Raw genomic sequence first — 26,312 nt, 5'->3', positions numbered from 1 at the left:
TATGTATGTACCCAGAGCTCCTGAAAAACCTCAGCATTCCTTTTGTGTTTGCTCACACTTGGCGAATAAAGCTCATTCTGATTCTGATTAATTGGTAGTCATAAAAAAGAGGTGTCATAATGGGAGTAATAATTGGCAAACAATTTGAAAATTTGTCAGATTTAAATGATAATCAAAATATTATCATATTTCCATAAGAGTGCTAAATTGTATCACTAAATTAATGTCAATCATTTTTAAAGACCAAGTTGTCATGTTGAAACCTCTAAACATTTGGAATCTCTGAAAAACCCTGAATGTGCCTTTTACAGGAGATCCAGGCTGAGACATGTAGGGTGTCAGAGAAATTCACTAAAATGTATTTTTAATACAATTAAAAAACTTTTTCATATAAAATAATGGCAATTTTTAATAATTAAATATAAACTCCTTTTTGAGTTTTGACTATAAACACATGAAAACACAGCTATACAACATAGTTCAAAACAAATAAATAATTAGTAATTTCTGAACATTGACTCTCAGTGCACGCAGTGTTACAACATGCCCCGCCTGCACAACTGGGATTTAAACCCTGCTAGTGTCTAGTTAGGGAAGTATTACAGAACATGTTAAATAACATATTGGAGATTAAAATAATATCAGATTTGTCTCATTTTAAACAAACACAAAAAATAGAGATGAAAAATTAACTTAAGAAATTTACTTTTGCTATGGTTTAATAAATGTCTATGGATATCTTCCAAAAACAAATTAATTTTGGCGCATTTTTTTCTCTATATAGTGTTGATATGGCAACTAGTAAATGCACCAAGTTTCGGCATGCTAGCATGTGTGGAAGTATTTAAAACAAGTGTGTTACAATTAGCCCCGTGTTATGTTGTGCCCCGCGCTCCCCTACATAACAATATTTGGATGTAATATTCAGTTCCAGTGAAAATCTGTTCCAGTTAATGGGAGTACAGGTGATGTGTATTCAGTACCAGTAAACTCCACCCACTGGAACAGTTTCTTACAGTATAGGCCTAACTGAATATTACACAACATCACCTGTTCAGTTTTGAAAACTGTGGCCTACTCACAGATTTGTGGCCTATTTAGAAATCTGTTTTTCTGTATATTGATTTCTTGTGTATTGTTAAGATGAATACAGCTGTCTTAACTGATTTTTTCTATGATTTGGCGATGGGGTGTGTAAAGATGACATGAAACCGCATGTGGTTGAACTGAACCCCCCCAGGCCTCCCGTATTTTGGTACCCAAATGTTGACAGGTATGGACAAAGTCGATTCCTAGGTCAGGAGGTTGTTAAATGCTCCATATGCATTTTGAAGGAATAATAACATTAAATAACGCCCCCTCGCGGTAAGGTGACGCAAACCTGTCTAGACCAGAAATACAGGACTGTGTCACTGACATCTGCTTAAATATATTATAAAGAAAAGAAGAAAAAACCCTCACTGTACTTTACGTATATTGTCCCGTGTAGGCTTACATTTTAAATCACATTGCCAAACATTTTCACAGACAACGGTTTTGCATCTGTGGCAAAATGTAATTTTCTTATTGGGACGAGGCTAGGCTGCTCTCTGGCCAACTTTATCTCGTTACTTAGTTAAGGTTTCGGTTGAAGTTAGTTACCGTTGGCGTAAACTCTCAGGCACACCTTCTACTCCTCTTATCTAAGAGGGCGTGTGCGAAACAAGTCTAGTAAGGAGGAATCACCTGAGCTCATTTACACCAGCGGCACACAAGTGTGAAAATGGGGAAAGCAGTTGGACGCTGGGACTTTGAATGGGTTTATAATGAGCAACCGCACACATGGAGAAGAAAAGAAATTTTAGGTAAGTGTAAATTAAATGACAGGAATAACTGTAGCCTGTCGTCAGCTGAATTCGCTAAAACATGCTGGAGAAGTCATGATTATTGATAGCCGATTGAGTTTAAATATCTACGTAACTATTTGGGAGCGTGTTAATTTTTTTTATCCTGTTGTATATCTTGTGTTAGCAAAGATATCGGCTATATTCAAATGTGTACGATGAAGCACTTTCATCATGAGTGCCTATAATCATGGCATAACTCAAATCACTGATTATAGAGGAATTAGGTCAATTAAGATGACATTTTAATTCTGATGCTTATCGTCTAATTTAAAATTCAAAGAAGAATATTCAATATAGTACCCAATATAGCATTAGCCTTTACTGATAACTTCCCCGGAAGAGTGAGCGAGCGTGGGTGTGCGCGTGCTTATAGCCTATATGTGTCAAGAGGGAGCGTAAACTGAATATTTTACTTTTTTTCTTTTCTTTTATACTCTGTCGTCGTATGTTATGTATGCAAGATATTAACTCGTCTCATTCTACTTGTAACTGAGATCAAGCGCACTTTGCCACATCTTTAGTTTAATGTGGTTAGGCTACACACAGGTGTAGACAGGTGAAACATATGTGTTTTTTCTGGATCACATCTACCAGACAATGGCTTCAGGGGATGGTAATTTGAGTAAACTGATTCAAGGCATTATTGGCACAATATCAATGGGTCTTGCTTGGTGACAACATTCTAGTCTTATGACCATAACAGTGAAGATGTGTCACAAGCTCAGTTCCCATCTAAAACACATTTATGAACAGCTTGGAGATTTCACTACAAAAATGACAAGATAGAAGGCCAGAGTGATTTTTATTTTTTATATCTAAAAAAAAAAATCCACAGAAATATGGAATTAAAACGTTGATGTCCTTTTGACAGACCTAATTAAACTGTAAAAACTTCCCCTTTACTGCAATTCTCCATCAATATCCCCCCAAAAACACGTCTTGATATTGACATGATATTGTGAAGTCGCGTGGGTAGTTTTACACCTTAAGCTCTTTAAATATTAATAGTGTATTCTTCTATCATCTTTAGACTATTACAGAAGGGATGGTGATTCTGATACTACACTTATATAAATATATAAATATTATATATAAATAATTTATATAAGTATATACTTTGTATAATATTTGATATATTTTAAGTAACAGGAAATGCATATAAAATCTATATAATTATTTATAATATTGTATACAGTAAATATAAATTATTTTATACAATACAGAAAAAATTGGTGTTAAAAATGATTGGTGTCAGTGCAATCCAAATCATTTTTTAAATTATTCTTGTTTTGCTAAAAGACCATATGGTCATTTTTACACCCAAACATCACCTTGGATTTTTTTTGAGCATCTGGCAGTTGAGTTTGTGGTACTTTTATTTACACGCTTTATGGCATTTGGTTACTCATTAAACAGATGAACTTGTCCGATGTTCAGAAACACTGGAGGCAGGTTGTATTACATAGGCTTAATTTAAATATGACAAGTTGAACCTGTTTGTGTGTTTATGTGACAATAAGCCATGACAGGTGTGATCTTGTTAAGAGTACAAGGGTAGGGAAAAGTGCATCCATGAAACCGCATGTGTCCAGCCACAGCTGCTTATTTTGTGAGCACCATTTGTTTGACATATGCAAAGCAAAACAAATACACAGATAATTTATCATTATATATCACCGAAACCATTTTTGAGGATGACTGAGGGGCCTGTTTTCACTGATTGTGGCAGTATTAGCCTAGATGAAAAAACTTAATATGATTAATATGTTACCATTCACAAGCATAAACCAGTAAAAAACCTAGCAATATGGACCGTTTGCTATCAGATGTTATGCAAATTGCATGAAAAAAAAGTGTTATGGCAGATTTGCAAGCAGGTCACATGTTATTGGTGAAAGTGGTCACTTTGACAAAGATATTTGTGGAACTGCTTTAAAGAGATCCTGCAGCAGTGGATGATAAACAGAACATTAGCAGGGCAAACAAATCCACTAATTAAAAAAGCACACTGTTAGGGGAGCGTCTCCCATGTGGGAAGAATTAGTTATTGCTTGACTACGCAACATAGTGCTTTAACATGTTTAATAGGTTACCACTAGCTAGCAGAGTAATAAAGTCGTCATAATTTTTGCAAAGCTTAGTATAAAAAACATGTACTTTTTAATTTTAAGATGTTTGTTAAAATTGACAATAACATCTTAGTTAAAAATAACCCGCTTCAAGTGTGATGCAAGCATTTAATGACGTTGTGATGGCTTAATTTCAAGTACAATCTTTCTTTAATGGAAGTAGCCTACAACACATCCTTGAACATGAATAAGACTTCAATAAAGATAATAATCCCTGTAACAAGAAACAAATTTCATGAGCTCAAGCAACAGTTTATATCTTTCAATATAGGAACTATAATGGAAAATGTTGTTTGTGATTTTTTTTTTATGTACACACACACACATATGTATGTGTATATGTATATATATATATATATATATATATATATATATATATATATATATATATATATATATATATATATATTTGCGTGCATGCTTGTATATATGTATGTATATAAATAAATAATAATGATCAAAAATAGTTTTTTTTCTATTCAAACAACTTATTTCATATTCTTGACTCTCTCTACAGCAAAGTATCCTGAAATCAAGTCTTTAATGGGTCATGACCCCCAGCTGAAGTGGGTCGTGTCAGGGATGGTGCTCACCCAGCTGCTGGCATGTTACATGGTCCACGAGCTCTCCTGGAAGTGGGTGTTGTTTTGGGCGTATGCGTTCGGTGGCTGCATCAACCACTCTCTGACCCTAGCCATCCATGACATTTCACACAACGTGGCCTTCGGCACTAAAAAGGCTCGCTGGAACCGCTGGTTTGCCATGTTCGCCAATCTCCCCATTGGCTTGCCTTACTCGGCATCCTTCAAGAAGTACCACATCGACCACCACCGTTATCTCGGAGGAGATGGCTTGGACGTGGATATTCCGACCGACCTTGAGGGCTGGTTCTTCTGCACCCCAGCCAGGAAGGTGCTCTGGCTCTTTCTCCAGCCTTTGTTCTACGCGCTCCGTCCGTTGATCGTGAACCCCAAGCCCGTGACCAAGTTGGAGATGCTGAATGCGGTCGTGCAGTTTGTGGTAGACATTATCATCTACTATTTTTGGGGACTCAAGCCTATAGTCTATCTAATTTCTGGCTCTATACTGTGCATGGGCCTGCATCCCATCTCTGGACATTTCATCGCTGAGCACTACATGTTTACGAAAGGCCATGAAACCTACTCTTATTACGGCCCTCTCAACTTAATAACCTTCAATGTGGGATACCATATGGAGCACCATGACTTCCCCAGCATTCCTGGCAGCAAATTACCTGAGGTACGAGTTTGGCTGTATTCCATTGTTTTTAGGGATGCGCAATATTAAAATAAAATAAAAGTCGCTTTTACACACTACAAGTGAATTAAGGCATCACAACATTATTATGTAGGCCTACACTAAGAAAATGAATATTAACTCAATCATTCATGAAAGCTCAATGAATATTAATTTAGTGTTTTAAAGATGAAGGTTAGGTGATGGCAAAGGTGATCTATATATAAAAAGAGAGGAAATGAGCATTAACAATTCAATATCCAATACTGACTTATACAATGAAACCGAAAACATGGCAGTTTACAGTTGCTGCCTTGGTTTTTCTCACTCATACTAGAGATTCTTTATCTAGAAGTTCATAGATGTGGTCCACTATGACAATAAGCTGCCATTACCAGAAGGAGACCAGATTTTATATTCTAAGTAAGTTTACTTTTCAGGGTAGCGCTCTAGTGGAAATGTCATGGTGATGTAATGCTTTGTATTGATTTTATCACTGTTACTGATTAAGAGGAAGAATGTGGCATTTGGTGTTGTGAGACTAACTAGAAAGACAGACAAATATTTGCTGAACTCTTTTTCAAGCTTCATCAGTGTCCATAAGACAATTTAATTTCGCTCATAGCTTACACACATCACACTTTCAGTGAAAGAGAACCCAAAGTCATGTCTGTAAACCGATTGCTTGTGCAGTACATTGTGTCTGTTAATGTTCAAACCGTCAAGTATGATAGAACTACACACAGAAAACCAGCGCTCCACCCATGCTTTACACTCAAGCTGCATTATTCTTCATTCATATTTCTTGGTTCACATTTTACGCATGTCATTCAAAACATAAACAGAAATTTCGTAAGTAATATTTATGATTTATTTATGGATCTTTCTCATTTTACAGGTCAAGAGGATTGCAGCAGAGTACTACGACTCTCTCCCTCAACACACTTCCTGGATGCGAGTGCTCTGGGACTTTGTGTTCGATGACACCATCGGCCCCTACGCCAGAATCAAGAGACAATACAAACTTGGCAAAAAGGAATAAATTTGGTATTAGACTACTGATCTAACCAATGTATTTATAAAAAGTTCTACACAAATCTGCAAATGAAAGATAATTGGCACTTGCCAGGCTATTAGTTGAAAAGGAACAAACCTTTTCACTCAAGAACCGGCAACGCTTCTTCATTCTGTCACAGCATTTCATCATACATGTAGATCCATCTGAACAATATCCAAACTAAAACTTCACATTCCCTGCACCTGGGACCATGTTAAATTATTAGGAGTATCAAAGCCCAGTCATCCTTCTCAAAATAGTTCCATACATTCATTCCTACCAAAGATGTGAAACTTTGTTTTAGATCTAATATTGTTCTTATGGTATACATGTACAACATGAATGCAGTTGGTTGTGTATCTTTGCCAATAGTCACTCAACTCTATCCAACTACTGAGATGCCAGTTAAGATGTAGCTGAGGAAAGAAGTGCTGAGATGAAATGTTTAAGCAGACTTTTCATCAGTGAGGCCTTTTTGAAAACCAAATATATCATTGTGTTGTGTAACTTAAGTCTTTAAATAATATAGTTTCATAAGTTCTGTCGTTTGCACTGTGACAGTTTAACTCTGAACACCACTGTGATAAATATGGAATATATTTGTTCAGCACACTGTTCAATAAATTTCTCTTACATGTGAATTTGACAGATTTTGCAAGGTGGTTGTTGAATGTTCAATGAAAATGCAAGACATTTTTTGTAATAGAAGCACAGGACAAGACTTTTTAAAAGGGGGAAAAGCTTTTAAAGGTCTTTTAATTCCATCAATCTCTCACTCTCGCCATGTGAATAATTTAATTGTAATTTTTGTGAAATATCAACATCAACTTTTAAAATCAGGATCAACCTAATTAAACCAGGATACATTGTACGATCAAAAATTCACCCAATTCTTTCAATAATTCATCTCACATTGTTGTTTATATTTATACACAAGTATATTTTTCCATGTCCATCTCTTGAGCTCATTGAAAGAGTGTCGATATTTAACCTCATATCTCCAAATTAATTAAAAAAAAAATTCTGGGGCCTCGTTTATAAAATGTTGCACACTCTAAGATCAAATCTGTGCGTACACACGTTTTATAAGTGAGGCCCCAGCATTGGCCAAAAAAACAACAACAACCAAAATGTCTCAGACTGTTTTAACTATAGTAGTTTTCTGACAGTTTACTAGCACAAATGTGCAGTTTGTACTTATTAAACCCAATGATTAAGAGCAGTAATATAAAATATAAAAAGTTGACAATAACTGTCGTGCAACTTTGTATCTCTCTCATTTAATATAATACAATTCTTAACAATAATAACAATGACTGCTGAAACAATATAAACTTAGAAAACAAAAAATATCTTCATTAATTTCCAACGTGTTGACTTTAAGACTTGAAAGAGCGAGAGCAGCAAGCTGCAGAGTGGACTGTCTCAACGTTCATACTGGAGGAAATAGAAAATTCAGTGTGAAGGTCTATGTTTCCATCTGCTCGTTCATTCGCTCATCCATACACACACTCACTCACTCCGATTCCTTCTGTTCCTCAGCTTTCCCTTGTCCTTCTCAGTAATTCCTTGTTTCTGCACAACATTTCTGCAAATGAATTTTCCGTACCATTGCAGACATGCTGCGAGAACGTTTTCAAGTGCGCGTTCCTGTACTTCCCCGAACCTTCAGTCGTTATCAGTCGTCGTCATTGACATTTCGTAAGACTATGTGGAGCCAATTCTCAGCAGTTCCCTTCTAATGGCTAAAAGAAAGAGAGGAAAAATGTAAATATTCTGACAAACGGAAAAGATACGAACACATTTGTTTTGAATGATCATGCACTTAATGAACTGTCCCCCCCCCCCAAACCCTACCATCAATGATTTCTTCTTTTACTTTCTGTAATTCCCGCACAACCTCCTCCAAAATCTCCTTTTGAAAACAACAGATTTTATAATAGTTAGCAGACCAGTCCGTCCTCATTTTTTGCACCATAATCATACATTTTGAATGATAGTCTGAACTAACCTGTTTCATTCTGTCAAAGTCAAATGACTCGGCATCACTGGTGCTTCCGATTGGTTTTGCCCTGTAAAATATTCATCATAAATATTTAAATACAATTTGAATGATTAAAAATTTACCTTTAAGTCATGTTTGCTTTAAACAAAACAAAAAAATGGTTTTCTGATGTAATCTCAGTTTTTATAAAGGGTTCATTTTCAGAGTTAAAAGAGGACATTTTCTGTGTGTTTACACAAACACTCAATGCAAGCTTACAAAACATAAAACCTACGTTTTGCAGTCGTCAGAAAGCGAGCATAACCTGCATTTGCATTTAGGTCATTGCAAACTCATGTTGCCCTGTGCTTTACTTCCTTAACATGACCATTTGTATTGACAACCGAGGCATTTACTCACGTATGCAAACCCTAAGCTCTGGTGCAATCCGTTGTGGAGTGCCTCCATAAATGTAAATTTTAAAAGGAACCGAATGTTGTAAAATAACAAGCAACATTACAAGTCAGGAGACAGGGAACTCACTAAACATGGTGAAAAATGTAATGTCTACTGCACCATAAACCTGTTAAAACATAATGTACCTTGTCACAGCTGAAGACTTGTCTGCAGAGTTTGCCCGTTCCCATGGCTTCTTCACAGGATCTAAGAAGAACATTTAAATAATGGATCACAATCTGTGATCAAACCTCAATACGCCTCATAATTTACCATAAAATATTTTTCATTAAATTAATACATTTAAATGTCTTTACAATTTTCTCTTTACAAATAAATGTGAGAAAGTAAGATTTTGAAAGAAATTAATACTTTTCTTCAGCAAAAACTCAAACTAAACTCAATTAAATTGATCAAAAGTGACAGTATAGACTTTTACACTGTTACAACCGATTTCCATTTCAAATAAATACAGGGATTTTAAACTTTCTATACTGTAAAAAAATATTGATAAAAAAAAAATCTTGAGGACCACATCAGCATATTACCATGATTTCTGAAGAGTCATGAAGACGGGAAAACTCAGCTTTGCCATCACAGGAATAAATTACACTATAAAATATATTAACTCTTACTATATTAATACATGAAGCTAGAGTAAAAAACATTTTTAAAAGCAGAGGGCCTGTAGCCTAGAAACTAGACGCACCCTAGCGGCAGCAAAAATTATTTTATTTTGTATAAAAATTATTTATACATCTTGATGTAAGTCTGGCTCGCCAGGCTAGAGGGCCTGTTCTTTCTTTTGACATATTGCATGGTCAGATATATTCATACAACAAAATATTCTGGGGGCCATGACATTTTTGATAAAAAATACTGGTGGTCAAATTTTTGAAAAAATAAAATACTGGCGGTGGCTGGCAACTTTTTTCAAAAATGCTGAAGTTAAGGAGTTAAATTAGAAATGTTATTTTAAATTGTAATATTTCAAAATATTACTGTTTTTATTGTATCTTTGATTTAAAAAAGGAGCATTGGTGACATAAGATATCTTTTAAAAACATAACAAAAATCTTACTGACCACAAAATTTTGAACGCTATTACTAAATTATAATTTTTTTTTTTTTATAAAAGAAACACACCTGAATTTTGTCCACGGGAGGAAGGCGATCCATTAGACTCCTCCTGCAAGAAAGAGATATCATACAGAATAATAATAATATAATATAATCAAACATTAAGAATTATACAATCAGTGTATGTTTAAATGAATAGTGTACAAAAATCATAGTGTACCAGACTTTCTTCTGGTTTCTCAGAGGCCTTCCTCCTATAGAATGACCATATTTAACAATCAAAGTTTGCATAACCACAAATCATGGATCATTAGTTATGAAATAGAGACAGGAAATGGATGTGGGCTGACCTCCGTGCTAAAAGAGCATTCATCTCCTGCATGAGACCCTCTCCACCTCCTCCACTGCCCCCACTGGAGCGATTGGCATCGTTCTTGCAACTGTTGTCCTCCGGCTACAGAAGATAAAACATGGAATAATCAGGCACCAAGATACCCTTATCACACTTACTGCATAAAAAAAGAAATATGTGAAACATGTTGAGGTCTGGGAGAGTTTGGGAAAGTTATGTGCCACGCACCCTTTGAACTTTACGCAGCTTGGCACCAGCTATAGCTGCAGCCAGGCCTGCCGGAGCAGGACCTCCACCAGCCGGCAGTGGAGGCGGGCTAGGAGGGGGTCCTGTGACGGGTGGGGGTGGCCCGGGTGGGGGAGGCCCAGGAGGGGGCGGAGGGGCCAGTGGACCCGCCATGGATGCCGAGGTAGGGGGTTGAATGGGAGGAGTGGATAAGACCACGGAGGGGTGACCCGGTGGAACAGGAGGACCTGTTGGAAGAAAGGAAAGAATCACTGTTGTTTTCTAGACTGAGTTCTTAATTGCATATTCATTGCAATAAAATAGACAGCAATGGTGAACATTTGTGTTGACTTAAAGGTGAAGTGTTTACATTGTGCATCACTAGCATTTGCAAACAGGTTTCTGGTTCCCCTCATGTTATTGGTCAGAAAAACAGATAGCCCCGCCCCAAAATCACACCATTAGTTTAGTCACTGCGTCGGCAGACGCTCCGACGAACACTGCAAATGTTTTGATAGCACCACAGTGTTTACAGTTTTCAGGGAAATATACCTACATATGGGCTCAGCAGTAAGAATTATTTTTAGTCGGGCTGGTACTTTCAATTTATTACTCAGGCCAGTACTTCCAAAACAATGACAAATTTTTATTTTTAGCTAAAAACATTTCTCACTAAATTATGTGTGTCTTAAACATACACTACTGTTCAAAAGTGAGGTGTCAGTAAGAATTTTTTTTTTTTTTTTTGTGAAAGAAATGAATGGTTTCCCTAACCCTAACCCTATTCAGACCTTTATTCAGCAATGATGCTTTAAATTAATTAAAAGTGTCAGTAAAGACATTATTTAATGTTGCAAAAGATTTCTATTTCAAATCATTCAGAATAATGCTCATTCTGATTCTGAAATAAACTTTCTATTCATCAAAGAATCCTGGATTTGTCATAAGGAAATTTCAGTTTCCACAGAAATACTAACCAGCACAACTGTTTTCAACATTGATAATAATAAGACATGTTTCTTTAGCATCAAATCAGCATATTAGAATCATTTCTGAAGGATGATGTGACACTGAAGACTGGAGTAATGGCTGCTGAAAATTTAGCTTTGCATCCGAGGAATAAATGACATTTTAAAATATATACATTTTTTAATATTTCACAATATTACTCTTTGTAACTTTTTGATCCAATAAAAGCAGCCTCAGAAAGCACAAGAGACTTCTTTTAAAAACAACGTCTTTATAATCTTATCGACCTCCAACTTTAGCATGTTAGTGAACATGGTTACTATATAAACAAAGAAATTCATAAGCAAATTCTGCTGAAAAACAATGGCATACAATAAAATTCTGATTGGTTTGTAGGTTTCAAATAATTTCCTCCAAAGCATTTTTGCAAATTCGACAAAACCTCATTCAGCCAACAGCCAATCTTGGTGACAAATCAGCAGAATTTGAATAATAATACATCAGAGAAAACTAAGCATTTAAATTTGCAAAGTGGATGTACAACAATGAACATTCAGTGGAGCAAAAGAAAGAATACATGACTGGTCTGTCAAGTGGCCCAATACTCTCTATAACACTGGCCCTGGGTCAGCAGGCCATATCCTTATTGTTAACCAAGCATTTTAACATAAAACAATGGACACATTTCACATTCATGATCTGCAAGGAGCAGAAGCTCTCAGAAAAAAATGGGGGGAAAAAGGAACATGACGTTAGTTTAAAGTGTGACGCATGGCTTAAACAATACAAATAAATCACCTTTGAGCAAACACAGATGAACATCACCGTGGTGCATATGAATGTTTACTTTAAAATCGTAAATCCTCCTTCCTCTATTCAGGACAAAGAAGGTGAGGTAGCTGCCGTTTGTTCAAATGATCTGCCGTGATTTTTGTCGTATAACACATATACAAAAGTCAACAGCCTCCTTGACAATGCTGACGGGCCGGTATTTGCATATGGTTTCAGTACAAAGACTGTACTGTTCTCATTGGACAACTTTTGAGATCAGCATGTCATCAGCCCAATTCCACTGGACAGGTGTGTGAAGTCTTTTGGTGGTGGGCAAATAATTACGGAGGGGGCAGCTGATGGGTGTCTGAAATACTTACTGCTGGACGCTGTGGCGTTCTGATAAACAGGCGAAGGAGACGTCTTGTGAGGGGTGGGTGTAGTGTCGAATGGGGCTGTGGCCTGGTATAGCTGCTGTGGGTAGAGGGCGGGGCCTTGGGTGGGCTGGCCAATGAGAGGGGGCAGGGGGCAGGACAACTCTTGTATGGGATAGTGTGGGTTCAGTGGTGCTCCGGAGGTGACCTGCGTAGGAGGAGTTTGGTATGGGTAGCACTCCTCTGCCTTGCCATTGGATGACTGCTGGTGGTGTGTTACGGGCACAAAGTGGGAAGAGTTAGTGGGAGCTCTGGGGCCACAGGTTGGGCCGTTGTTGAGGGGTGGCAGGGGGAGGGCGAAAGGCAGGGCAGGTTGGTTTACAGGTCCTGCCATTACAACGGAGGACGATGCAATGGGTAAGGGGGCGTACATGTGGGTGGAGGACCAAGTGGCGTGTTTGGGGTCCAGGTGGGCCGTTGGAGGAGAAAGAGGGATTTGCTTGACGTTGCGAGGTGGAGGGGTGACACCTGGCTGTACGGGGGAGAAAGCAGAAGCCAGAGAGGTGGATAGCTGGGAAAGCTGCTGGGCCTTTTTTTGAGGGGAGTCCACCGTGCGGTAGCCGCTCTCCCGTTCCTGGGAGGAAGAGGAGGCGTGGGAGGAAGAGGAGGCGTGGGAGGAAGATGGCATGGGGTTAAGGTGAGCATAGGAAGGGGGGAGAGTGTTAGCCCGATACAGTCTGAGGTCATGCAGAGCGGTTTCGGGCTGAGAGGCAGATGCTGACACTTTAAACTGAAGGGTGGAGACTAAGAAACGGAGAAAAAGACAAACGGTTCAACACAAATGACAAACGAAAAGAGAGAAAATATGAGAGTGACAAAAATCAAGCATCAAAGTGTATAAAAGAACTGAAAAAGATGAAATGTGAGCAAAATATACAACTTTTATAGCACGTTATATGCTACAGGTGAATCTCACAAAAACATCTCGGTCAGATTTCAGAAAAATAAAAATGGAGAAATAACAAAATTAAGCATATTTTACGACCAAGATTCTGTTTCATTGTAACTCTATTTTCACGACAATTAAACAACCCCTCCCAAATTCTCATTACAATAATGCTAAATCTATGTTTTACTTTTGAGATTTTTACTTTTGAGAAAACCATATTAGTTCTTCTCAAAGGTGATTCACAATAGATTCATATTACTGTCACACAAAAAGTATTCAAATTAATAAAAGTTAAAGTACTCAAACCTATTATTTGACAATTTTAATTACTAAATAAATAATACAAAATAACTTATTAATGTAAATATAAATCAAATACTAAATTCAACAACTACTACCACAATATGAATTTAAAAATTTTAATTGTCAAGTATATTATTGTTGTTATTTTGAATTACATAAATGACAATGATATCTGTATACTGACAACAGGGATTAATTATCATGAAATAATGCACAAATCTTAATTGTCCAACAACAGGCTTAATTTTCTTGACATGTTTCATGAGATTTACCAAAACTAAATGCTGTTAATGGCATTATGAAAGATGACTGTTTTGGCTGAACTGATTAAGGCTTAAGCAGGTGCTGAAACAGAAAGAGAGCATGTGTGTATGATAGAGGATGGGCAGTGTGTGCTGTTTGGAACAGGGATCTGTTCTCCGGCCAGGGAATTTGATATTCCTCAGTGTTAACACTTGTCCAAGCAGGCACTAAAGCCTACAGGGTTAATCTGTGGTGGTTTTGTGAGAGTGTGTGTGTGTGTGTGTGTGTGTGTGTGTGTGTGTGTGTGTGTGTGTGTGTGTGTGTGTGTGTGTGTGTGTGTGTGTGTGTGTGTGTGTGTGTGTGTGTGTTTTAATTGCACAGCATGTAGTCGCGTATCATATTCCACAGAGATGTGGCACTTTTAGCCTACCTGCAGAACCTGATGTTCGTCGTTCCCTTTCCATCTGCATCTGATGCTGGTCCATTATTTGCCTAGAAACAAATGTTAACTCACTTAAAAGTGAAATCTAAACACTCTCAATCCACTGAATAAACTGCTTAATGGCACAAAGACATGCTCACTATGTGTATTCACACTTTGTCCTGTTGAGCTCAGTGAGATTTCAGCTTTGCACCTGACCACTAGAGGGCCCAATCTAAACTTCATGTCATGACAACAGTTCAGAAGTGTTCTCAATCTTCATGACAGCAATATGTGAAGAATACTGAATGCAAAACCAATGTATTGATGAGTAATTTCTGAAACAGTAATACACTGAACAAACTCTGACCTTTAATGTTAAAAGTGAAGTGTGTAATTCATTGTCTCTAGCGGCACTCAATAAAATAAAATGTTTGTATTGGTTTCCCAAACCCTCCTCATCTGCAATTGGTCGAGCAAACAGACAGTCCCGCCCCAAACTCATGCTATTGGTTAACCCACTGTCACTGTGTCAGGCAGGATGGTCGAGATGCTCAAACAAACAGGCATATTTTGATGAGTGTTTACACATTTCAAGGAAACCAGAAAAACATTACACACTACTTTAAAGGAGGATATTGTGTAATTCAGGACAGTGTCCAGTTATTAAATGTGACAGATGTCTCAGAAAGAGTAAATGTCATCATTAGTTACAGTCCGCACCTCCTCTGAGCCTCGGCATCATCATTCGCCGGTCCATTCTGACGATGAGCTGCTGGACCTGAAGAAAAAGAAAATAATTGTACCTCATATGGATATTTTATTTAACTGCCTCTCAGGAACTGTAAAATGTGTCTGATTGCATTAATATATTCTGGTTTATGGTTTTCACAAATCAGGGTATGTCACAAAAAACGGTTCATGTTCATCTGCCTAATTTGACTAGCTACTACTAATTGACAACTGAATGAGTTCGACTGGAAACATGGCCTTTGACAACAACATCAAAAGATATAGGTATAGTGTTTTCTCCTCCCTAAACTAAGACATCTAAGTGCTAACTAATCAGACTACTACAGTCCAATAAATCCATCGTGAGACCAAACCATATTATGCCCAAACAACTAAACACTAATGTCATGTCACAATTGCTCCTCAACACCTCATCACTGGTCAACTTAGCAGTCATTCTGAAGCCACCATAATTGTTCTGTTGAACTTGTTGAGCTCTGCTAATAATGGTAAACATGGCTCTCAGGTTACTGAGATGATGACTATTTACGTCATATGACATTCAGGATCTCAGTATGGGGCATGGAAGCTCAAGGGAGAGAAAGGTCCTGAGCGTAGGCATAACTAATGTGGTTGATAATCTTTGGTTGCTAGGCACCATCAAACATAATTGAGTTTACCTCTATCTACTGTGAAATTTAAGGTGACAAAATAATGAGCTGTTCACACAGCTAGAGTATCCAGGGTTCTCAAAACTTAAAAAACGCTGAAAAAAGGTGCATTGGACAAATACATTCATGTGCGTTTGTACAGAGAGAAACAATTCAAAAAATATATTTATTAAAATGTATTAAAATCTTCAGAAGGCCTGTTCATGCCAAGGATGATAACTACAACTATAAAAGCCTTTGAGTTATAGTTGTAATAATCATATCAATACTAATAGAATAGAGGAGCCCACAGCACAACTACAACAAAACCAACACGGAGGAACGATGTTGTTGGAATCACAACGATTTTTTCCAGATGATGAATGATAAAAACATTGACAGCCAATCAGAATTTGAGCCAAATCAGAGCTTGAACCTTTAAAGTGGTAGATGACATAAGAATAGACAAAATTACAAAAAGTGACTTTAAGGCCGGTTCAAGCCAAGAATAATAAGTGTAAGATAGTGCTGTCAAATTGATTACTTGTGATTAATTGGGTCTAACAAAAAAGATTGTGTGTGTATGTGTATGTATGTATGTGTGTGTATATATATATATATATATATATATATATATATATATACACATATACACACAAACTTTAAAACTTTTATGTTGCATGTGATTAATCAAGATTAATTGATTTGACAGCACTACTTTAAATTACTGCCACAATAATGTTGTGTATTAACATTACCTTCTCAAATACTTGTCAGCAAATATTAATATCGTATAATCCCTTAAATTTAAATTTTATACTGCACAAATACCCCAGTCAGCATTTCAACGTTTATTCTCCCAAGAATCAGTATCATGGATCAAGATAGAATCACTTTTGAATTTTGTTTTATTTCTGCAAACGGAATCAGCGTCAATATCGCAACATTGTTTGAACGCCTTACTTTTAGTACAGATCTTCAAATTTTAAAATTGATTTCTAAATATTTTGTTAACCTTTTTAAAACCATTTAGCATCAAACATTGTCTCATTGCCATATCCGCATTACTTGAGATTACAACATTGAAACAACTGACAATATTTAAATCACATTTCACTGTTAATACAAAAGTAGACCATCTGCCGACTGGAACTGAACAAACAATAAAAAGCACCACCGGATGTCTTGAAGAAACACAGAAAACACTAATCACAGCGGTGGTATATGTTTTCTATATTACACCTAATCACAGCATTTAAATAGGAAATGTCAGGCAGCACTGCAGATGATCATAAACAGCAACTCATCCATTGAGCATGAAAAACATATAATAAATACTAAATACAGTTCTGCTTCATTAAGTAAGGGAGTAACATATGGCGTTTCTTTGAACAGTTATCACAGATTGAGTAAATAAGCATGATGAATGAGACAGTTTCGAAGACCTTGACATTAGCAGTTGTCAGCAGGATCAGTCTGGGTCTAAACAAGCTGCAGATGACAGGTGGGATTCTGCTTCCACATTTAATGATTAAATGATCCGTGTCTTTAAGGTGATTATGGGAGCTAAAGTCTCATGAATGTAATGCCATTATGCAGCGCCATATCCTAAAACACTCTTAATGACTTCCAAAAATAATAAACCAAGATCCATATTTTAATGAGTGTACAAAAATATCCCTGTCATAATTCTCAGTGTAATAAAACTATGCTTATTTAGAAAAAGGAATAGCTATATTAAAGTATGTGCTCATGCTGATTCCAAGAGGGAAAACAGCTTGTCATTGGCCAAAAAAAGAAAATTTCTGAATAACTGCAGCAGCAGAACTGAATATCAAGTTCCTGAAGCAACAGGAATGGGAATATATTCAAATGTCACGTGAAAGCAGCATTTCACACAGTGTTGCAAACACGCAATCCACCTGAGGTCCTGCCTGCAGCAGATGGTCCCATTTCATCTGTCCCTAAATCACTGATGAACATCATAACAGACACTATATGACTACTGAAACTCTTGAAATATTGAATTGAATATTAGAGTTAGTCAACTTGATCATATAACAAATTAGTCAAAATAGGATCTCCATAAATATGGACCAACAGCATAAAAATCCGAGGATCAAGCTTACTCATAATAAAACAGATATACAATATAATTTCACTGACAGAGTCTTACTGGATAAGACTGCATCGTTACTACGAGAACTTGGTATTTTTATGATAGGCTAGAGACAGCCAGGAAAAACAGAACTCATGTACACACAGAATTATGAAATGTCAATTTGCAGACCATAAATCATTAATCCAAATCCTGTTGACCATTTTGGGTAATGCCGCATTGTCTGGAAAAAAAGCAAGTATCTTTCCGCTAGGAGTTTGGCCCAAAAAGTAGATGAAATATCTTTTTATGGACACTTCTCTAACAAAATATAAAGCTGTGTTCTAGATTCAACCATGATGCTTGAGATCAATTAAGTTGTGCACTGTGTAACCAGACAGCGTATAAAGCAGAGATATTACTCCTGATCACGCATCCATCTCTGCTGCAGGTCGTGGCAGCGTAATACACTGTGTGATTTATTTCATAAACTTGATTGAATCTCTTGTAGCATCTCTTGCACTTTTGAAGTAAAGGTCAATATGTACAGTACTTTATGACTCACATACCATATCATTTGGTGGTTGCGTGCAGCAGAGTCCCTTTGTACCAAATACCCTGGTGATCACTGAGCTGAAATGATGATGTCCACTGAGATAACAAGTGGAAACACAGATACAATCTGATTGGATGAGAGGAATCGCTGGTCATTTGTTTGATAAACCCTACCTTTTTTTTTTATAACACACCACTTGTATAATATAAATCTGAGTGTTTTAAAATGTTAAAATAAAATAAAAACTGAAATTAAAACTAAATTTAAGTGTTATATCAGGTATAAATAACTCCTTAAGGTAACTTTTAAATATTTTTTCCAATAACTAGACAATATAGTCAATGAAACAATTTCTGTTTACATTTTTAATAATATTTTTTTTAGCAAAAAATTAATATAACTTAAGAATCAACAACAACAATTGTAATAATAACAATATTATTATTTTGTACTATTATTAATGATATATATATATTTTTTTTTTTATATATGTATTTTTTCCCCCATTTGGCTTTAATGTGATATATGATATGAGTCAATCAATGGGGAATCCTATTTAAATATTTTAAAATAAAACTACCAGCAGTATTAATTATGTTATGTTTCACTAAAAATCTAAATAGGTTTTCGAACCCCAAACAGCCAACACTAAAGACAACTGTTCAAAAATAGTCACGACAAACACACTAGATCTCAAAAACAATCTTCACGCCTCATCACAATCTTCTGACAGGCACCGTGCCAAAAAACACTGCACGACTTCCACAACCCCGTCCTTCATCAAAGAAATCACATCACATAAATATATGTGACTGAACCCTTAACAATACTTACTGCTGAGTTTTATTACTCTGGAGCTGGTCCGTCGGATTGGCCCCGGTGAAAACTCCGGTCCAAGCATGGCTCCACAGCCCTCTTAGGTGCCTTTAATCTATGTACATATATCTATAATGGTGCAGTTTGAGCTCCACTACCAGGTGGGAACTGGTAATAACAGTCAAGACTCAGGACAGGTGAGTTCAGGCAGGTGAACACCAGCTTCTCTCTTCTCTGCATGCTGAGGTGCGAGCAGCACTTCTAACAACCTTTCCAATCTGCCCACCCCAAAAAGCAAGAAACATGCAGCACCCTTGGTCTGAGACTGTTTGGCTCCATGGATATTTTAACCAGGGCTTTGACCCCCCCACATACATCTTATAAGTAGCAGCAGCCTGAAACCAGAGAGGCCCATGTGCTGTTCTTAAATAAGAATTATACTACACTAGTTAAGGGTACCACGTATAAGACCCAAACAACAATATTTTCAGTGTGAATTTACAGTATATTTCTGACTACAAGCTGCCATTTTTTATGCAATGAATTACAATTAAATGATTGTAACACAGCGATCAGCACCAGGACATGACTGTAATGTAGTAACACCTGCATTACGCTCATTTCTTTCAAATTTACATGTTCATAGATATTTAAGAGGTAAACATTTTAAAAAATACAGTCAAAAGACTCAAAACAGTAATATTGTGAAATATTATTACAATATAAAATAACTGTTTTATGTTTTACATATTTTAAAATGTAATCTATTCCTGTCTTCAGGGTCACATGATCTTTCAGAAATCATTATGCTGATTTGTTGCTCAAGAAACATTTCTTATTATAATCAACAATCAAAACAGTTTTGTGGAAACGATGATGCATTTTTTCCAAGATTCTTTGCCTTTAAATGTGATACTCAAACCAAACTAATCTCTAAAAAAATTACACAAATAATCCAAGTAACACCTAACCAAACACCACACATGAGTAATGCAGCAGAGAGTAGGTCATGTAAATTACCTGCATCCTGAGAGCTCAGGACATTGAGCGCAAAGAGCATGGCAGTGGAGAAGGTGGTGGCCTCCTCTTTGCTGGCAAAGTTCAACCCGTAAACTTGCCGTGCATCACGCCATTGGTGAAAAGTTGGCGTGGCCTGGTTATATTTCAGACCTTTCACAATGGAGTAGTTTATTACGACCTGGAAGAGTGGCGACATTTAGTTATGTGTCTGTGAAATGTTCTCTGTAATCAAACTATTTCAAATGCTCTTCAAATCAAGGGAAAACCTTTCTCGGGTCAATCATACATTCACATAAATGGTGGTTTAGGAAACTACAGAAACAAATTTTAGATGTTAAGATGTAAAATGCCACAAACAGAACTAAGCGACTGTGAAACTAAAGCACACACTGTGTACAGTAAGATCATATCACATAGTCTCTTCTCTTTGAGTTGTTGTGCCATGTTGGCTTCTCACCTGCTGGTCCTGCAGTTTGACTCCCACCACACGGAAGCTGTTGTTGACGGTGTTGTGGTAGATGTTGATGCGGCTGAAGCCTTGCTGGCCCGGTTTGACTGGCACCCATTTTTTGCTGGTGTCATCATAAATCATCACAGAGGCTCGTGCTTGACATATACTCTGTTCACTGTGAGGAAGAAACAAGGACACTGGTTAAAGATTCACTCTGCTCAACAACAAAAAACACAACGATGAATTACGACACGAGACAATGAAATACAGATGTTAGACTGAAAGTGTCTCTTAGCAACAAAAATAATGTTGCAACTCGATTATGCAACTATTTGTGTGTGTATTTGTGCATAATATTTAGCTGTGCAAATAAAAGAGACTCTCAAATAGTTGATATAAAAACCCATCAAACCCTTCAAAAATGCCCTTGGCCCTTACTGTGGTATTATGGTAAAAAAATTGCCCCTCTGAATTTGTTTGAAGACACTGAGCAAGGGGCGTGTTTGTTATCTGTACTAATTACATAGCGCAATAGGCAGCAAACGAGCGAGGCAGGAATGTAACCGTGTTGACTATGATATGAGACCATGTTTTAATTAAAGACATGAGGTTTTCTGCTTCTTTAAATAGAAATCTTCTGTTGTCAAGGTGAAAAATTAACATAAAGAGAGAGTAAAAAGTGTGTACTGTATGATCCGCATTATTATACCTGGCTAGCTAACACACAAAGATAATTATGAATTATCCCATTTATATTAACGTTCACACTTTAGGGTCCAATTCTCACTATTAACTAACTGTTTTTGTCTCAATAAACTCCTAATCACGTTTACGTTAATCTAGTTACGTTTAGGTATTGGGTAGGATTAAGGGATGTAGAATATGGTCATGCAGAAAAAAGCATTAAAATGTGATTTAAGAGGTAAACAGCCAATATCCTAGTAATGCCAGCTTTGAAAGGTTCACACACAAAGTAAATCTGTTGGTGTGCCAAATGAAGCTAGGCAGATTTCCACCCATAAACCCTAAAACATAGTGTACCACCACACCCATCTCCCACACAAAACACCCAAATCCAGCCACACGCTCCTTAAACCCAGATGTAGAACTGGAAGAGCAGCAGCACATGATCAAAGGAACTGATGAATAAGATACAGCCATATGAAACAATTGATCTGAGGATAAATGTAAGATGAATCAGACTCACCGGTTTTGTGACATTATGCCAAAATAGCAAAAGAATTCACACTATGAACTCTGAATGATGAATATGAAGAGTTGTTTGGTGGGGGCTGGACTACCGAAGAGCGAGAGAAACCCCATCATAAAGAAACAAGCATTTATGAGAAGTGGATGAGTTTGTACAAACTCAGCTCAATTAAATACGGCTTTATATCTGCATGTTTCTTTCAAAATTTCAAATTTCAAAAAGTCATAGATTGAGGACATGAAATACTTTTGGTATATACTCCATCTATATCTATTTTAAATAGCATTTTGTATTCATGCAGCTTTAGCTTGTAAAAAAAAAAACACATTAGGAATGTTCCTCAGTTTTATGTGAATTTATTAATATAAATGTTTTACATAAAACATGATGTTAAAAAAAACGAATAATGCATCAGCTACCCTCATATAATGTTACTCTTTAAAGATTGAATTTTACTCTTTAAAAACAGCACATTTGCACGTTTCATGCTTTCACAACAACATTTTCCGTCATTCGTTTCACTCAGTTCTTCATTCTCTGCTCTTTCATGCTTGCCTTACGACAGAGCCTATTTCTAGCATCCATCTGGGGTTAGAGGGCAGCACGGCAGATTCTTCCCCGTCCTCTTGGTTTCATTTCTCCCCCCTAGAGCAAGTCTGAAATAAAGTACACAGTCTCTCCTCCACCGATGATGCTTGGTCGTCATAAATTACATCCTGACGGCTCTTTGCTTTCATAAACATCCAATATATTTAGACGCCGGGCTATCTCGGTTTACTTGTTCTAATAACACATCACGCAAGGCCTTTCTCTCTGTGACCACTTGTGTATAAAAACATGGAAAAACTTGCCAATGTTGTCAAGATGGAACAAGAATAACTATCAAATAGAATTAAAATGCAAAGACTTTCCAACAAAACCTGCACTTCTAAAGGCTCAGAGACCATGTCTTGTAATAGCAAGCTATAAATATCTGAGTCCGGGACATTTAAAACTTAGAAAGCTTTATAGTCTGTCCCAGAACTGCAAAGTCAGTAAATGAACAGATTTTTGATGTTCAAAATGTTAAACTACAGAACGTTCTTAAAGAACTCTGACAACGGTCTTTTAGTAATTTAGGCACAATTTACTTATTCATTATATATTATTTATTATTCAGGAGATTTGTGAATGGATGAAAATTTAATAATTAATTAAATAGTTTTTTTTGTATTTTTACGATAAATACTTTAAAAATAAAAATAATAAAAACAAAACCCTTACTAAAAAGATGAAATATTTTTTTTTGTTTATATGCATGTCTTTTTTGTTTAGGATTCATAAATATGAATCAACATCTGAACACGAGCACAAACAAGTTTTGATTTAGTTTTTGGGATCTACTAGAATAAGATTTCATGCTTGAATATATATATTAAAAAACTTTATTTTCACATATTTTACATTTTTGCGGCACCTCATTTCCCAGTCTGTCAGTAACGCTCTGTTTGTTTAGTTCCTGTCTCTATGAAGCCCCTCCTTGCAAAAAGTGCAATGCGCTGATTGGTTGGCTAGACCAGTGTGTTGTGATTTTATAAGTAATGTGATACAATCAAATGTTTGGGGCTGCTTTGGTTCACTCTTACAGTGTCATACATCATTAGACACAACAAAACTTTGCCGAAATGAAAACAGATATTTGATCACTGATAAAAACGCACTAAACAATCATTATGCAGTTTGAGTAAATCTGCTACAGTGCCCAACAGGCATGTGTCTGAAACAAGGTCACGCTGAGAGTCTGAATACCCCACAGAGCTAATGCTTTTACTCCATAAAGCACCACTATGGGGCAGGGACCTTCAGGGCCTTCCAGCTATGACCCCATTAGCTGAATGCTCTCTTATGTGGATGAGTGCGAGTAAACGTGTGCAACTGTTAGTGTGTGATAGAGAAAGACACATGAACCTGATCCTGTAAGGACATTACAAGACATGGGAATTCTTGATGAATGTCATGTTACAGGCGCAATATACTAAGCGATTCTAAGCGATGACATGGTCAGGAAGAGGCCAGACTAATGAGTGGAGAACAGGAGGGCTTCTTAAATAAAAACTAACAGGTCTGTGAGAGGCGGAATTCTTACTGGTTGGTAGATGATCAAATACTTATGGCATGCAATAAAATGCAAATTAATTATTTAAAAATCATACAATGTGATTTTCTGGATTTTTGTTTTAGATTCCGTCTCTCACAGTTGAAGTGTACCTATGATTAAAATTACAGACCTTTACATTCCTACATACAAGTAGGAAAACCTGCAAAATCGGCAGTGTATCAAATACTTGTTCTCCCCACTTTATATATATATATATATATATATATATATATATATATATATATATATATATATATATATATATATATATATATATAAATGAACAGTATACTTGGATTGTAAGAGATTCCAGACTTTTCCAGATTTTTCTGGATGTTTAAAAATATATATAAAAAATACATTGTAAACATATTTTATACATTCATTTTATTTATTTATTTATTCATTTAAAATGCTACTTAGTTCTAGTTCTAGTAAATATATGTAATGGATTTTTGGGTGAACTATCTCTCTAGAACCAGTCATCAGTTGACTACTCATTCAGGCAACTCACCAACTAGTACATTCTGAAATTATTTATTTTTGCACATTTCAAGCCAAGATCCTTCGAGTCCTTTCAAGACGTTATAAGAGGGGCGAGAAAATCTGTTATCAGCCTTAGACTCCCAGTTGATAAGCTGCCATAATTAATAAAAGCTGTGAAAAGCCTGGCATTTCCCACTTGGCTTCTGCCATCATAACACCCTGAGTGAACCTGGTCTCCACGCACCCAAACTCTGTCTCAATGACGAGAGAGAGAGAGAGAGAGCTTGACAGAGCTGAGCTCCTTTTAATCTCATGTAAAAAAACATTTAGTCTCAGCTCAAGGCCAAACACAAGGTCCAACTCTGCTTATGTCTGGTCACAAGATCTTCAGTTGTCGTTTGCCCAGATTTCAGAGGAAAATAACAGAATGTGCCTGAATTGGCTCTAAGCCGATAGTGTGCTTGTCTACGCTGTGCGTCTGGATATATGCCTGGTTGTAACACTCTTCACTATCATTTGATGAAGAACTGCTGCCATGATTAACAGATGTGCATAAACATCTCTTATAAATTAATTGCTTTTATCGCCTGTTTTCTGCAGGTGGTAACATCATAGCACATAGCGAGTTTTGTAAGGCCCAATCTATAATAAGCCTAATTTACATAGAAATAAGCCGAGTTTGACGCGAATAACATTGAATTATTTAAACACTCAAATGTCAGTGCTAATTCAGCTCACACAGCACCTGGTCAGTGAAGAAAACTTTTGCACTGAAATAATGCACACACAAGTATTTACTGCGAGACATTTTTTACAGAATGAAACACTGAGAAACACTGAGTACAGACTTAAAATTTAAGTTGGGGTTATTTTTAGCTTATAGCAAAAATCCTACACAAAGTGAGCCCTGTAAATGATTCTAAAGCAAGCAAAATATGGAAGTCCCCTGTTATTAGAGTGTGGGAGGATGGAGCTGAAACAAATGAGAGTTTGCAGGAAACGAGGAGGCATTTTTTAGCTTGTAACCCAGTAATCATTTTGGGAAGGGTGGGAACCAAGCTGGGACACTTCCCACTTACAGGGAGCTTCTGAGGCCTAAGAAGATGGATTAAAGGCTGATTTCTAGTAAGATCTAGATTTAATGTCTCCTGCAACATAGTAATCTAAACATCGAGCAAGTAAATGTCACAGAGCACAAAGGAAAACTATGAACATAATAGGCCCCAACATAATCAGACTAGGGCTGGAATGACGCGTCGATGTAATCGATTACGCACTGTTTATGTTAATCTCTAATACCCTGACATGTTTCACACAAAACAAAACTCTAGAGCAGATGCTAATGGCTAGCCTAGTATGGCAGTGCCACTTTATCGAGATGGTCCTCACTGCAGAACACGAAATCTAGGGGGAGGAGTTGGATCCAGATCCAACTCCAGCGACGTTACATATACAGTACCTAAACCTACCCATCTCCACCCCTGATCCACCCCTCCACCCCCTGACCTTACATATACCTAAACCTACCCATCTCCACCCCTGATCCCTAAACCCACCCCCAAACCTACCCATCTCCACCCCTAAACCTACCAATCTCCACCCCTTAGATGTGGATCCAACCCCGCCCCCTGGATCTTGTGGACTGCATTGAAGTGCTACTGGCTTTATCTGAGCCTGCACATTTTCAGGACTCGCAACCG

General features: G+C 36.9%; 2 protein-coding genes across 6 annotated transcripts in view; one reads left to right on the top strand and one right to left on the bottom strand.

Moving 5' to 3' along the window:
* The first annotated feature begins 1,359 nt into the window (after window positions 1–1,359).
* degs2 (delta(4)-desaturase, sphingolipid 2) lies at window positions 1,360–7,271 on the top strand. Its single transcript, XM_081347588.1, has 3 exons — window positions 1,360–1,844; window positions 4,533–5,275; window positions 6,171–7,271. The coding sequence occupies exons 1-3, from the start codon at window positions 1,763–1,765 to the stop codon at window positions 6,312–6,314; spliced, it is 969 nt and encodes a 322-aa protein (XP_081203714.1). The 5' UTR covers window positions 1,360–1,762; the 3' UTR covers window positions 6,315–7,271.
* evla (Enah/Vasp-like a) overlaps window positions 5,854–26,312 on the bottom strand; it is a 34,543-nt gene continuing 14,084 nt past the window's right edge. For 2 of the 5 annotated variants that reach the window (XM_081347572.1, XM_081347571.1), the window contains exons 2-14: window positions 20,786–20,954; window positions 20,329–20,506; window positions 15,180–15,237; window positions 14,466–14,527; window positions 12,547–13,344; window positions 10,430–10,674; window positions 10,200–10,303; window positions 10,070–10,103; window positions 9,916–9,958; window positions 8,916–8,976; window positions 8,341–8,401; window positions 8,187–8,244; window positions 5,860–8,074 (exon numbers count right to left, since the gene is read on the bottom strand). In XM_081347572.1, coding sequence (XP_081203698.1) covers window positions 8,037–8,074; window positions 8,187–8,244; window positions 8,341–8,401; window positions 8,916–8,976; window positions 9,916–9,958; window positions 10,070–10,103; window positions 10,200–10,303; window positions 10,430–10,674; window positions 12,547–13,344; window positions 14,466–14,527; window positions 15,180–15,237; window positions 20,329–20,506; window positions 20,786–20,954 — 1,909 coding nt within the window. In that variant the 3' untranslated portion in view covers window positions 5,860–8,036. Of the gene's footprint in view, window positions 8,075–8,186; window positions 8,245–8,340; window positions 8,402–8,915; window positions 8,977–9,915; window positions 9,959–10,069; window positions 10,104–10,199; window positions 10,304–10,429; window positions 10,675–12,546; window positions 13,345–14,465; window positions 14,528–15,179; window positions 15,238–19,326; window positions 19,527–20,328; window positions 20,507–20,785; window positions 20,955–26,312 lie in introns of those variants that run through there. The other 3 variants (XM_081347575.1, XM_081347574.1, XM_081347573.1) reach the window with 3 other exon arrangements.

This window comes from Scardinius erythrophthalmus, assembly GCF_964197995.2.
Source record: "Scardinius erythrophthalmus genome assembly, chromosome: 19".
In the NCBI taxonomy this organism is placed as follows: Eukaryota; Metazoa; Chordata; class Actinopteri; order Cypriniformes; family Leuciscidae; genus Scardinius; species Scardinius erythrophthalmus.
Note: the sequence above shows the minus strand (reverse complement) of the source record. Positions and strands in the feature narration are given on the sequence as shown.